This window comes from Gavialis gangeticus, unplaced genomic scaffold (genome assembly GCF_001723915.1).
Source record: "Gavialis gangeticus isolate Ggan-Ray unplaced genomic scaffold, GavGan_comp1, whole genome shotgun sequence".
Classification (NCBI taxonomy): domain Eukaryota; kingdom Metazoa; phylum Chordata; order Crocodylia; family Gavialidae; genus Gavialis; species Gavialis gangeticus.
The window spans coordinates 2,925,257-2,939,932 of record NW_017729034.1 but is presented as its reverse complement, the minus strand read 5'-3'; the positions used below and the strand labels follow the sequence as shown (position 1 = coordinate 2,939,932).

The window sequence follows — 14,676 nt, the reverse complement described above, 5'->3', positions numbered from 1 at the left end:
CCCCCCCCCCCCCCCCCCCCGACTTCTGTGCCTAGAGCAGGGTACGGGGCTGCAGCCATGCCAGCCCAGCCCAGCCCAGAGCGTGGGACCTGGCACAGGAGGGAGTGCTGTGCCATCATGGCTGCCAAGGTGAAGTGCCCCTTCCCACCCAGCAGCAGCGGGGGGCACAACTCCATGCCACTGTGCCTGACTATGGTGATGTGGCACTCCCCTCCTGGGTCCAGCCAGCTGGGCCACAGAGGCAGCTCCTGCCTAGAGCTAGTCCAGCCTGGCTGCAGCCCCGCATCATGCTGTGGGCATAGAAATATAGGGGATAGCTTCCCCCACCCTCTCCATGCGTCGCCTGTGTGCCCTGCCCCCACAGGCTTACCTTGAGGGACCTGCTGTCTACCATCCTGCTTGGCTACCACATGCGTGTGTGTGTGTGCACATGTACGTGACATCCCCTGCCCCCTGTGTCCTGTTCTCCTGAGCCCCAAGCAGCCACTTGCAGGCTGGAACTCTGCCAGCCTGCAATGGGAAACCCATGGTTTCCTGGGGTTTTTCTTCTGTAAAGGAAAATATCAGTATTTTCCCACATTTTTCCAAGACAAACAGAAAACCCAGATCCCTGGTCATCACACATAACCACTGGATTTAGTTCTTGAGTTCTTAATAGTGTCTGTGGACTAAACTCATCTGCCTGCTGAAACTGTGCAGTAGTTTTAACTTTTGGTTATGGTCAAGAGTTCGTTTTTAGCCGGGCAAACAAACAACCATTTCTGGAGCCATCCAGTCCTCAGTACTGATCTGTAACTGTAACCTAAACTTGCTGAGTTAAAGATGGAGAGCTGTCTCAGACTTTCTTAAGAAGTCCCAATCTGTTTTTCAGGCATGCAGAGGTGATGAAGAAAATAATTGAAACAGTCGCAGAAGGTGGGGGAGAACTTGGAGTTCACATGTATCCTTTCCAAGTACATGTATGCTGCCTGTCTCAAAAGTTTCTTGTAGTTCTGAAACGAATTTGTTCTAGTCCATTTTTAAATCTTTATTTTGCAGGTGATGTGTGAGGCCTACTACAGTCACTCTACATTTGAGGTTGGGCTTCAGGGTGTGCACTTTCTAATGTGCAAGAGCTAGAGAAGAGTATGCATGTGAGCAGTGTGTGAACAATAGTCGGGGAGGCACTGAGGTCCCAGAGGGGAGGGATATTGGCTGTCCAAGAAAAGTGGGTCGTTCCTTAAGGAGATGATCCTCCAAGCCCAAAGGCAGGTAATCCTAACACGAATCAAAGGGGGCAGGAGGGCTCAAAAGCCCCCATGGCTCACCAAAAGCACATGGGAATGTCTCCTGGCTAAAAGGGAGGCGTACACCCAATGGAAGGGAGGGGCCATCACCAGGGAGGACTATACCTGGGTTGCTCGGAGCTGCGGGGGGCGGTCAGGAAGGCCAGGGCGGAGGTGGAACTGGGACTAGCAACTTGGATTAAGGACAACAAGAAGTCCTTTTTTAAATACATAGGGGGTAAAAAGAAGGTACCAGGTAACATGGGGCTTCTGCAAGACACGCTAGGAAATCTGGTCATCACACCAGACAACAAAGCTAACCTATTTAACAACTTCTTTGCCTCCGTTTTCCTGAGCAGGGACTGGGTCACCCCCCTCACCGGGACCCCTGTAGGCCCCAGGGGAGGCACACCCAGGCCAAGGGTCAGTGAGGATCTAGTCAGGGAATTTCTGGAGGGACTGGACGTATTTAAATCAGCTGGTCCGGACAATCTCCACCCCAGAGTGCTGAGGGAATTAGCTGATGTCATCGTGGGGCCCCTGGCACGGCTTTACAAGCACTCATGCTCTAGTGTGGTGCCAGAGGACTGGAAGATGGCCAATGTGGTTCGTTCCCATTTTCGAAAAAGGGAGGAAGAAGGACGCAGGAAACTATAGGCCAGTTACCTCAATCCTGAGTAAGCTTTTTGAGAGAATTATCCTGGCGCACGTCCACGAGGGGCCAGCAGGGGAGATTATGCTTAGGGGCAACCAACATGGGTTCATTCGAGGCAGGTCCTGTCAGACCAACCTGGTGACCTTCTATGACCAGGTCACCAAATCCCTAGATGCAGGGGTAGCAGTGGACATAGTCTTCCTGGACTTTAGGAAGGCCTTCGACACTGTCTTTCACCCTGTTCTCATTAAAAACTGGGGGACTGCGGTGTCAACACCCACACAGTCAAATGGGTCACCAACTAGCTGGAGGGCTGCACCCAGAGAGTGGTGGTGGACGGGTCATTTTTGACCTGGAGGGATATGGGCAGTGGGATCCCCCAGGGCTCGGTCCTCGGGCCCACACTGTTCAACATCTTCATCAGTGACTTGGACGAGGGGGTAAAAAACACCCTGTTCAAATTCACAGATGACCCTAAGATGTGGGGGGATGTGGGCACACTAGAAGGAAGGAATAGGCTACAATCAGACCTAGACAGGTTACAGGGGTGGGCGGACGAGAATAGGATGGGATTCAATACCGACAAGTGCAAGGTGATGCACCTGGGGGGAAAGAACCAGCAGCATACCTACAGGCTGGGGAACTCCCTTCTCGTCAGTGCAGAGGCAGAAAAGGATCTTGGAGTCATTATTGACGCCAAGATGAACATGGGCCGACAGTGTGGGGACGCGGTCAGGAAGGCCAACCGCACCTTGACATGCATCCACAGATGCATCTCAAGCAGGTCCAAGGAGGTGAACCTCCCCCTCTATGCAGCACTGGTCAGGCCGCAGCTGGAGTACTGTGTCCAGTTCTGGGCGCTGCACTGCAAGAGGGATGTGGACAACATGGAGAGGGTCCAGAGGAGGGCCACTCGCATGATCAGGGGACAGCAGGGCAGGCCCTACTAGGAGAGGCTGCAGGACCTGAACCTGTTCAGCCTCCACAAGAGAAGGCTGAGGGGGGAATCTAGTAGCCATTTACAAACTAGTCAGAGGGGACCCACAAGCATTGGGGGAGTCCCTGTTCCCCCGAGCACTACCAGGAGTGACAAGAAATAACATTCACAAGCTGGCTGAGCTTCAGACAAGACATCAGGAGACGCTACTTCACAGTCAGGGCGGCTAGGATCTGGAACCAGCTTCCAAGCGAAGTGGTGCTGGCTTCTACCCTGGGGGTCTTTAAGAGGAGGCTGGACGAACACCTTGCTGGGGTCGTCTGACCCCAGTACTCTTTCCTGCCATGGCAGGGGGTTGGACTTAATGATCTGCTCAGGTCCCTTCCAACCCTACAAACTATGAAACTATGAAATAATTTTATGCTAGTTCATAGAATGTGCAGCTGACTGACAGAACAGTGAGAATGACTAGAAAAGTGGTGTGAAACACAAGGCAATGAATGACCAATGTAGCCAAGAAATCTTCAATAGGTACGGAACTTTTTTTTCAGTTAGGAATTCGACTTTCAGAGTGCCATTCGGCACATTTCCCCCCACCCCCTTTTTTAGGTTTTTTTTTGACACTGGGATCTCCTGGGGTCAAAAAAACCCCTCTGTGCTGCAAAGTAGCAGCATGCAGAATATCTGCATGTGCGTTGTGCCACTGCAGATGGGTCTGTGGCACCATGTACCATATGTTGCCACTTGTCTGCATGAGCCCATTAAGTCTTCAAATTATTCTATCAGTTGCTTTTACTGATAAAGTGGGCCAGGGGAAAGAGGGTTATGGGAATGACCTCTCTTTTATCCTGTAGGGTGCAGAGCTGATGCAGGGGCACAAACTAATGCTGTCAATATTGTCACCAATGTAGATGTGGGAGCAGAGCTTACAGTTGCAGCTCCTAGGGTAGAAAGCTGCTGAAGAGAGTATGGGCATGCATGAGATCACTAGAACAGCAGGAGCCTAGATTTGCCCAGTCCTCTCAGCAGATAAGCAAGGAAAATCTCTTTTGTCTTAAGGGTTTTAATGTTGGATGAGATCTATGTTCCTTTCTCTTGTCCCACTAACCAGTGGGAACTGTGACTTCACATGTATTGATCCAGCCTCAAACTAATGTGGGTTGGCGTCTTGCCACTCTGCCAAGTCATGCCTTCAGAAGGGTCTGTGCAGATTCCTTAATCTTTTGAACCCCTTTGAAGGTGGTACTATCCATGTCTGTCAGATTGATGGGGTTAGGACATACAGATTGGAGCTGGAGTCTAATTGAAAGCAAAGACAACCCCCCCCCCCCCGCACTCTGGGCTTCAACAACTCAGCCTCTGGTTTTTGAGGTGCCAATACATTTTTATTAAGAAGTAGTTTTTCTTCAAAATTATGCAATTCGTTTTATATTTTAATGACTTATTCTCCAATTGTGAGAAGTGATCGAACAAAACTTCACATACATTAGTAACCTGCAGTTTGTTCTGATGGGAAACGAGTCCTAAAGCTGATAACCAGCTAGAGTCTTAGACGTTATCTAAACAGGAAAGTTTCAAAGGTATAGGCTATATCAGCTTAAATTGTTAACTAAATGTGGTAGGTCTTTCTAACCTTCCACTTGGCTCTGGTCTTAATCTGGTTTTATGTATGCATAGTGTAAGGCTTTCTTTATGCAAACTAGATGTAGATTGGACAAATGATTTGGTGTCTAAACTTTAAACTGAAAGGTTGTTTATAGAAAGCAACTCTAAGCTCATGCAGTGTAGCTTTAAACAAAATGTCTTTATTATTTAACAGGGTTAATGTGAAAATTAAAGCACTGAATTAAACTCAAAGTAGCCTCAAAACAATCTTGTCATCTGAATGTTTGGACAAATATGACCCTAAATTATCAAATTACTCTATTGTTTTATCTGTTTTAAGGAAGATACAGCACAGATTAGTCTAATGCTACTACTCTAATTAGTCTAATTACTACTTCTCTCTGTGTGAAATACTGACTAGGTTCGGGTCTTTTTGCAGTACTCTTACTGAAATACCCAGCAGTCTTCCTTAACTACAGTTTCCAGGTACCTTCTTATATTCTTGAAATTTGTACAAGCAGTCATTCCAACAATAGAATATGACTACACAAGACACTTTACAATGTAATTATAAGATTGCTGAAATGTTCTATGCTGATTATCAATCTGGATTTTTTTAAAGAAAATAGCCCCCATATGCAACTTACTCACCATTGTACACAGTTTCTGTAACATTAAACTTTTATCAAGTTTATGCATCAAAATAATGTTCCAGTACCAGCCTTTTTAACAAAGAATTTTGTGTGTAAAATAAACACTTTCATTCCTGTACTTGCAATATGTCTAGAAGTGTTTTTTCTTGTATCATAGGATTAACTCAGGGCTACAACCTCTTTTCTTGTATATGACTTCCTTATTTACAACCAGCTTTTTTCATGCTGTTATTGCCTTCAAAACGTAAGGTCAACACATGTCCCAGTATGGGTTGACCAGTCTTTCGTTTATTTCTACAAATAGTTGTAATATTTTTTTTATTCAACTTTACTTTTACTTCAGTCAATGCATGTAACCAGCACACATGTTTTGGAAGGTTATATTAAAAGTATAGGTATCAAAAGAAACATTTGAAATTTGACACAGGCATTCATGTACCAACTCAGGCATGGAAACAATGCTACTGGAGAATTGCAATGAATATAGCTGAGAGGGGAGAGTAAAGACAACTATTCTTGACCAAATCCTAGACTAATGTTTTTCTGCTGTTTTTATGAACTTGTGATTAGCTAACAATATTTGTACACTTCTCTCTAGGAGGAAGTTTGACGAGCTGTGTCTTATAGGTGTTACTAGTAAGAATTTTTAATTCAGTAATTTGTTCTTGCAACTTCCACTTCTCCAGTTCCTTCAGAACCAACTGAAAAACATCAACTGACAATATACTCCAATATTCTTCTTACACCTAAGCCATGCCATCCTCTGGCTAGAAGAGAGGTCCCCTGAAGTACTTCTGCACACTGAGATGAATCCAGGAAAGCCTGCTGTGACAGGATATTTAAAATTCTTTCCCCCTAGAAAGGATTTTAGGGATGGTAGTATTTTCATCAGTATCTCCACTTGCGTACACTGGAGTCTTGTAACAAAAATTACATCCTTCTAGCTCAGGGCTGATAGTTAGGGACTCTGTAAAAGCAGTGAGATTCAGGCCCTGAGGCTTTCTCCTGGGCATAGAGAGGAAGACTGGTGGTAACACTTGATCTTGTAATGGCCTTATTTCTGATCCCAGTAAAAAATAAAATAAATTAGTTCATCTACTGCATTTTTATTTTCTTGGGATCTGTCACCAGTACAGTTACTGCTAGCTATGCAGTTGCAGTAACACAGAACACTGCCCAGACTGTTTAAGCCATTCCTGAAGCTGGATAAATACTTGCACAGTTAGCTTGTGCTGTGGTGCATTAGTTCTAGCTTCCCATACCAACTGTGCACCTTTAGAGAGATACCAGATTCTCTAGTCATTGCTTCTTCCTTCTGTCTGAGAATTCCTGCTGAGATCATTGCTATAATGTGTTCTAGGGGGTTTTGAGGGGCTTTTGTTGCTCTAATTTAGTCTTTGTGCACGCAACATCTTAAGTTTCTGATGGGTGTAGTAATACGCAGCTGGGACCCAGGACTCTTGCCCATGAGTCATGTGCTTATTATGCTGCAAGGGAGACCAGAAGGAAGTCCTGATTCTGTTGAAGGCAACGAGAGTCTTGCTACTGTCTGCAGTGGAGTTTCGTGCAGGAAATTTGGATATTGTGTAAGATAAGCAATTTTACAAAAGCTGGAATACAGAGCAGCATACAACCCCCCTAATCTGGACAATACACCAGCTCTCAGTGTAGGTTGAGCATTTTAAAAAATTATGAACAGAAAAACAACACAAATTCCCAGTTATAAATCTTCATTAAGGCACAGGGAAGGGAAAAAATACATATCCGTGACTTCTAAGTTACCAGTTACACATCATTAATCTTGAAATGTAAGAGTTAAGTTTAAGACCCAAACATTTTAGAAGGAATGAAAACAGAATTAAAGCATCTGTTTAGCCTTTTTCCTCCTTATTGCTTTGTCTTATCTAGTGACAACTAAGCAATGTGATCTGATGAATGACTCTGAAAACTAAAATACCTTTTTAGGCATGCAGCCATATGGAATTTATAGGAAAAGATACGATTTCTAAATGTCTGATTAGTCCACTACATACCAAGTACAGAGTTTTCTTGTTCTACCAACAAAGAATGTATCTGTGTAAATCTGTACTCATTAAGCTAGGAATGAGATGGATTTAGAACCTGTAAATGCATTAAGCCTTGTTCCACACTGTGTTGCCCCTGTGGAGCTGTGTACACCAACAGAGAGGTTGAAGAGCTGCTCTTAATTGCTGGGTTTTTATGCTGGCATAAATGACTGTACACATGATGCTGTCTGCTTTCATTGTGCAGCCATGCAGTGTATTCTAAACTCAGCTGCCATTGAATGGATGAGTGAGACCCACTCAAACTTCTTTTTTTGATATTTTTCTTTCCAGAAGGCAACGTTATGGGTTTGCAACTTGTTTGCTATCCACAGCGTTTTCCTGCCCTTTGATTTTTAAATGTAAGTGATCTGTTTTAAACTTGCTTCCAAAAGGAGCCATTTCAGTCTCAGGGAAGGGCCTTCTAGCCTCTTGTTTTTCTTGCCACTTAAGAAATCCTCATTTGCTTTTTTCAAGGCATCCAGTTTGCCTGGTAAGTGCTTGATAGGCTGGCTCTTTCTTATGTACATTAGAAACCAGGTATTTGTTGTCGCTAAATAATTAACCCCTTTCTGTTTCTCAACAAGTCCTTTTCACTTTAACCAGGGCATGCTTGCTGGACACACGTATGCTGTTTTTTGGGCATATGCTGGTCAAGCAAGGAATTGCTATAACAAGAATCCAAACAGTGATTTTCAGCCAGGATGCCACCTAATATATGATTTACAAAATAAATCCAGAGATTTCAAATAGGAATCCAACATGTTGAAAACATTCTGTTCTGTTGTGGTCTTTCTGAGTTCTTTGCAACAGAGGAATTGCTGTGTTTTTCTGTAATCTAAGAGTGAAAGCTAAAAGTTGGCATTTTCAAGGGTTACCTTGAGTCTAATGAGGCTGAGAACCACTGTGATAGACGCATATAAAAAGTGCAAGCCTGAATCTTATATATGTGACTTAGTGGAACTACATTGTGCTTACTCATGTTTTGGACCTTTGCACAACAGTAGTTCTCATCCTTGGAGACTGACTCCATTTCAAGAGACAATTCCTGGTTGTTTTTGTTTTGTCTGTGCCTGTTTTACACCTAGCCTGGCTTAAGTTGTGTGAGTTGGTGTTAGGGATCCATCCTTGCAGGGACAAAACCTTGGAAAGTAATTCTTTAAGTCATCACCCTAAGGTATGGCACAAACATGAGGACCCATCTCCTATGTTATTGTCCTGCAGTTTCCATTATTTAGTTTATGAACTTTATGGGGAAGCAAAGGGTATGTGTCTTCTATGTCTGTAAAGTATACTGTAATCTTAGGTGCTAGCTGAATGTTTGGTAATGTTGAGAGTGATGATAATGTCTAATGCCAATCCTACCAGTAGACAGAAATATGAAAGACTAGCTGCCAATTACCCATCAAGAATGATGGGGGGTGGGCCCCCCACCCATCTGGGCCTACTCCCGTCTTCCCCCCTGCCACTTGGGGTTTGGGCCCGCTCCTCACCGCAACCCAATGCAGGGGAGGACCGGGTCCAAATGCAGGAGATACAAGGAGAAGAAATTCTTTTAAGTGCATAAGCATGACTGTTAAGTCAGGTTAATGAACCAGAGAATTTGGACTTATTCAAAATCAACCTAGTTGGGATTCTACTTAAATGGTATTTTTTAAACCTGGTGGGAAGAGTTGCACAAGCAGCCTGTTAAAATTACTAGATACAACCTATTTAGGAAGGATTGAGTGGACCAAGAAGATGGGTAGGACTCTCAAATGTTGAAACCTGTTTCACAGTCTCTGACTGCTGAAAAACAAATTTTGAATGCTTATGGATCAGTGCCCTGATAAAATGTTAAAGTACTTACTAGTGTTTGCCACCAAGAGGAAAATCACGCTGGAGTACAGGATGAGCAGTTACTAGAACTCCTTTAAAATACAGAGGGAAGAAGAAGCTGCATTATCATAGAGAATGTCAATACCTCCTGGATGTCTGGTATTGTCAGCAATTGTCAAAATGTTATAACTCAAAACATTCTCTTCAACAGGTGAAATTCTGTATTAGGCTTTCATCTTAACAGATAGAGGAGTTCAACACAGAGCTACAAACCACTGGTTCCTTAGGTGCAATGGATCATGACTGGATTACATTTGGTATGTGCAAACATAATAAAGTCAAAATTGGTAACTTTAAGTCTTGTGTTTTAGCAGGTCCAGTTTCACAGCTGAAAATGACTGAGCTGAATCAGCAAAGAGAGAGGAATTTAAACAGAAAAATGTGAATGTTGAATGGGAAATGTTTAAGTATATGCTAGCAAATATACGCCCTATAATCAAAGAAGAAGGCTACACTCACTTAAAATAAATCATTCTGGCTATAAAAAAAAAAAAAAAAAAAAAAAAAAAAAAACCAACAAAATGAAACAGCCACTCACTCTTCCCCCTTCCTCCAACCTATAAATAACTTAGCAGTTAAAAAAAAGTTGTTGGCAATATCTAGAAATTAGATGCTAAGAACTATAGAAAATGAATAAGAGAAATAAAATCATGGTTACAACAAAAAAGAATACTGAGGAGTTCAAGTATATCTGGGATAAAATGGTAGAATTACCAAAACCAATGCAGAATGTTTAATAAATGTTTCTGTTCTGCATGGAGGAGGGAATCCAGATGATGCATCCATATCGTGACAAAATAATTTCCCTTGTAGCAGTAACTAAGGAGACATGGTTTGTTTGTTTTCCAATATCTACTCAAGTTAGACGCCTTTTAAATAAGGAAGTCTGGATAACTTGCATGCAACAATTTTTAAATGATCTGACCATGAATACCCATTTTCAATCAACCTTGAAACACTGACGAAGTTTCAGAAGACTAGATGAAAATTAATGTTGGGCTAGCATTAAGGAGGAAGTGAAGTATCCTGGATAATCATAGACCTTGTCAGCCTGACACTAATCTCAGGGAAAATCCTGGAATGTCTGATACAGGATTTGATTAATCAAAAAGTAAACTAAGATAATTTCAGCCATTTAATATCAATTCATGGAAAATAGATCCTGCTTAACTTGACAGCTTTTTCAATGAGTTTACAAACTGTGTTGATAGAAATAGTAGGATTGATGCAATATACTTCTTCAAGTTGCTTGACTTGTTACAACATGATATTTTAATTAAGAAAGTAGAATGATACATTTAATGCACACTAGTTTTTGGGGGGGGGGGGGATTTAACTGGCTTACTGATTGGTCTTGACATGAAATTGTAAACAGAAATTGTAGATCATCAGCAAGTGAGGGTGTTTCTACTGGGCTCTTTCAAGGGTTAGTTCTTGTCCCTGTGCCACTTAACATTTTTTATCAATAATCTGGAGGAGAACATAAAATCACTGTAGATTAAAAGAAGGTTAGAGAAGTGGCAAATAATGATATGAAAACACTGATACAAAGTTACTTGGATTGTTTAAAATGGTTGTAAACAAACATGTTTCATGATGGCCAAATGTAAGGTCATGCATGCATGAATGAGTGTAGGCCTGATTTACATGATTGGAAGGTCTTGGCCTGGGATGAGATGACAGAAAAAGATTTGGGATGATGATTGATAATCAGTTGGAGAGAGGTACTAGTCTGAAGTTGGTCAAAATGCAGGGTAGATGTTCAGTTTAACGTGACTTCCATGGTGTGACATTGGAGTCAAAAGGGCTGATGAGATCATGGAACATGTAGGTAATAGAAACTCAAGGAGAAGTAGAGAAGTTCTATTGCCTCTGTATTTGATACTAATATGACTTCTACCAGAGGTTGGAGAAGGTTCAGAGGGGAGCCATAAGAATGATTAATGGTTTGGGGAAAACATTTGGCCCGTGCAAAGTGGCTAGTATTCCCTTTGGATTCAGCCGATTCAGGGGACAGTGATTCAATTTGGTGATTCAAATCACTGTCCTGAATCCATTTGGCCAAATCTGATTTGGAGATTCAGCTACTTCCAAACCAGGGGAATCTTGGAATCACACAGGCCCCGTCCCCTGCCCACTCCAGCTCCTGGCTCTTTGGGGGTGGGGAAATGCCTGGCACTCACCAGGTGCAGCCCAGCAGGGGGGGGCAATCCCCACAACCCCTCCCCCCACTGCCCTGCACTATGTGGGGGGCTCTGCCATGAGCCCTCTGACCCCCACCCACTCTTCCAGCCCCCTCATGGCAGAGCCCCCCACATGGCATGGGGCTGTGGGGGGCAGCAGGGATAGCCCTTTGCCTGGCAGCACCCAGTGAGTAGGGGGTTTTTTGTTTGTTTTTTTTCTTTTTGAACAACTGGGAGCTGGGGTGTGTGGGGCAGCCATGGGGGGTGAGGGCTGGGAGAGTGGGCAGGGGTCCAGGGGGTCCTCGGGGTGGCTGGGGGAGCAGACAGAGAATGGGGCCTAGCATGGGTCCCCCCATGGTCCCCTCCTCCTTCCTCCAGCCCTTGTCACCCCCTACTTACCAGCATGGAGTCCAGGTCCAGCTCCCTGCCGTAGCCAGCGCAGACTGCCCAAATCACCAAAGCTCTGTGAATCTTTTCCGAATCGATTCAGAGAGCTTTGAATCGATTCTGACCTTTTAACTGATCCCCTGATTCGATTCAGGGATTCAGCCACCGAATCAAGCCGAAACTCCTCCAGATTGAATCAGCACCTAAAGCTTTGCACAGCCCTAGAAAAGATGTCTTATTGTGAAGGACTCAGTCTATCTAGCTCATCCAAGAAAAGGTTATGGGATGGCTTGTTGAGTATCCAAATGTCTACGCGGGTGCAGAAATTTGATAGTGATGTATTCAGCCTAGCAGGCAAAGATGTAGCAAAGTTTGGAAATACCCATATTAGGAAGAAATTTGTAAAAGCTGGCACTTCAGTCTCAAAGAAAAGCATTGCCAGATCTAATAATTAGAAGTTGAAGCTAGAGATGAGTCAGATTAATTCCAGACATGACACACGCAAGAAGTGCTATATATCTTGCAAACTGGGAACAAGACATGCTGATTCAGCTATCGGGACACTTTTGGATGACTTACACCAGTAGTGACAAGGGACAGAACACAGTGTCCTGCAGCCCACCTCTAGAACAGTGGTGCTGCAAGTTCTGAGACTAGAAGGTTATGCAGTGGGTTGTTTCCTCTTGGCCAGAAAGTGTTTCTCTCAAAATTCAGAGGTTCAGCAGTTATCACTTGACCTACAAGGCCCATAAAGGGTATTGAATGAATACCCTCTGGCATTGGAATTAAGAGCTTTAAGGCTAGTCTGTTAGCAAGATGCTGAAGTTGGACTAGAAATTAGGTGCATGATGTTAATGATGGTAAAAACCCTTGGAAAGAATTGTAGGGGATGCAAGTGCCTTCTAAACTGTACACTTTGGTCCAACCACAGATGTTGGACTAGATGCAAATATTAAGTTAGAGAAGGGCCAAGTTTACATAGGAGAGCCAACCTAGATCATTATGGCCTTTAAAATCTACAAAAGCCCTGGGGATAGAAGATAGCCATGCACAGAACAGAAACAGCATGGGCAAGTTCCCCCTGTGCAGTCCTGCAAATAAACCCCAAAGGAAGAATTCCTATGCCTTAGTTGGCAAGTAATTTGGAGAAATTAAAATTTAGTTTTTGTTTCAGTGTGTTTACTTTTTTTAATAAATGGAACATTTCAGTAAACCTTTTTTGATTATGTTTAAGAGGTGACTTGATAATGTTTTACCAAAATCTTAGTTCTACACAAAAAGATTGCAAAGTTTCTATTTTATGTTTGCAGTAAAATAAACATACATCAAGGAAGGTGTGAAAATGTTGATGACTGTATTTGAAAAAGTCAACAAAAATCACCTTTAGGAAGAACTTTTCATTCAAATTTTTCACTGGCCCTCCTTGCAGGTGGGTCAGGAGTCTGAGTAGGTGAGGGAAGGAGTTGTATATCCCTGACTTATTCAGATCTGTCTGGTTGGCTTTCAGGAAGATGGTCCACAGTGCCAGTTATCCCTTGATGTGGACTCTCTGTACTGGGAACTAAAATGAAGCCTACAGGCCACCAAACTGGTCATGAAGTAACAGCTTTAAGCAACTACAAACCTAGGTTGAATTTGCATCATGATTTAGTGGTTCAAGACTCTGTGGCTGTGAGCAGTTCACAGACCCTTTACATTCCCACCTTGCTGAGGATAAAGGGTCTTCCTTTCTCCTCTGGAGATTGGGGTGATTCCTCAGGTGCTAGGAACCTTTCATAACTCTAGCTGAAACACTCACCAGGGCCAGCCCTAAGATGTGGTCCAGTTTCCCTGATCAAACTGGAGAATGTTTCTGCATGCTTCCTAACCCTACACTTCAATCAAATGGTCAAAGTAGAGAGTTGAAAAGCCCAATGTTGAATCGACTCAATCTTCTCAGGTTAGTCTAAGCTGCATAGATTGAACCAATAAACAAGTGAACAGGCATTCACTTTTGATTCCAAAATGCAGCCATGTATCTGCTGTGGCCCAGGCCAAAAGCTGGGGGGTGCTAAAGCACCACCTTGTTCTGCTGGAGCAGACAGCTTGGGCCAAGGCTAGCCTGCCCACTGTGTGAGAGGAGGTTTGCAGGGGAGGTGCAAAGCATCCTGGGGTGCTGGGGGACTGTGAGCTAACTTGAATCTGGAGGGCATCTGTAGCAGAAGTTCAATAACTTCTCTTTAGCCTGGAAAAGCGCAGGGTCAGGGGTGATCTGATGGCCACCTACAAGTTTATCAGGGTGACCGCCAGGATCTGGGGGAATGTTCGTTCACCAGAGCGCCCCAAAGGATGACGAGGTTAAACGGTCATAAACTACTGTGAGACCGTTTCAGGCTGGACATAAGGAAGAATTTCTTTACTGTCCGAGCCCCCAAGGTCTGGAACAGCCTGCCATCAAAGGTGGTTCAAGCACCTACATTGAACACCTTCAAGAGCAAATAGGATGCTTATCTTGCTGGGAACCTATGACCCCAGCTGACTTCCTGCCCTTTGAGCGGTGGGGCTGGACTCGATGATCTTCCAAGGTCCCTTCCAGCCCAAATGTCTATGAAATCTATGAAATAAACTGATTTAACCTAAATCAGTTAAGTCTGATGCTACATCCATCCAGTTTATCTTAAACCAGTTTTGGCCACTTTGAAAGCAGTTTATGTGCGCTGAACTTCTGTTTGAATATGTTTCTAATCACTTATACCAGTTTTAAGTGTATAATAAGTGTATTGCTTATACCTGTTTATGTGTAATTCTGTCCCTAGCCATAAACATTGGCTTTCTGGCTTGCTTCTCCTAGCACCCTCCTGCCCTAGTAAATGACCAACCTGTGAACATTTTATGCTGTCTTGTAGGGTTCAGGCTACTCTTTTACAGGGAAGGTATGAGGGGGTGCTCACTTGAAAAGCAGCCTGAACAACTGTTTATCTCCACTAATGATTCCCATCAGCAGGAGGAGGGGGAGGAGGAGGTGAAGAGCAATGACCTGGGCGTTGCAAATACTACTACTCTTGCATCAC

General features: G+C 43.7%; 1 protein-coding gene across 2 annotated transcripts in view; it reads left to right on the top strand.

Annotated features, from left to right (window-relative positions):
* ATG3 (autophagy related 3) overlaps window positions 1-5,240 on the top strand; it is a 48,193-nt gene extending 42,953 nt beyond the window's left edge. For both annotated transcript variants that reach the window (XM_019527272.1, XM_019527273.1), the window contains exons 11-12: window positions 872-940; window positions 4,949-5,240. In XM_019527272.1, the coding sequence (XP_019382817.1) occupies window positions 872-940; window positions 4,949-5,030 (151 nt within the window). In that variant the 3' untranslated portion in view covers window positions 5,031-5,240. The remainder of the gene's footprint in view (window positions 1-871; window positions 941-4,948) is intronic.
* The last annotated feature ends 9,436 nt before the right edge of the window (window positions 5,241-14,676 follow it).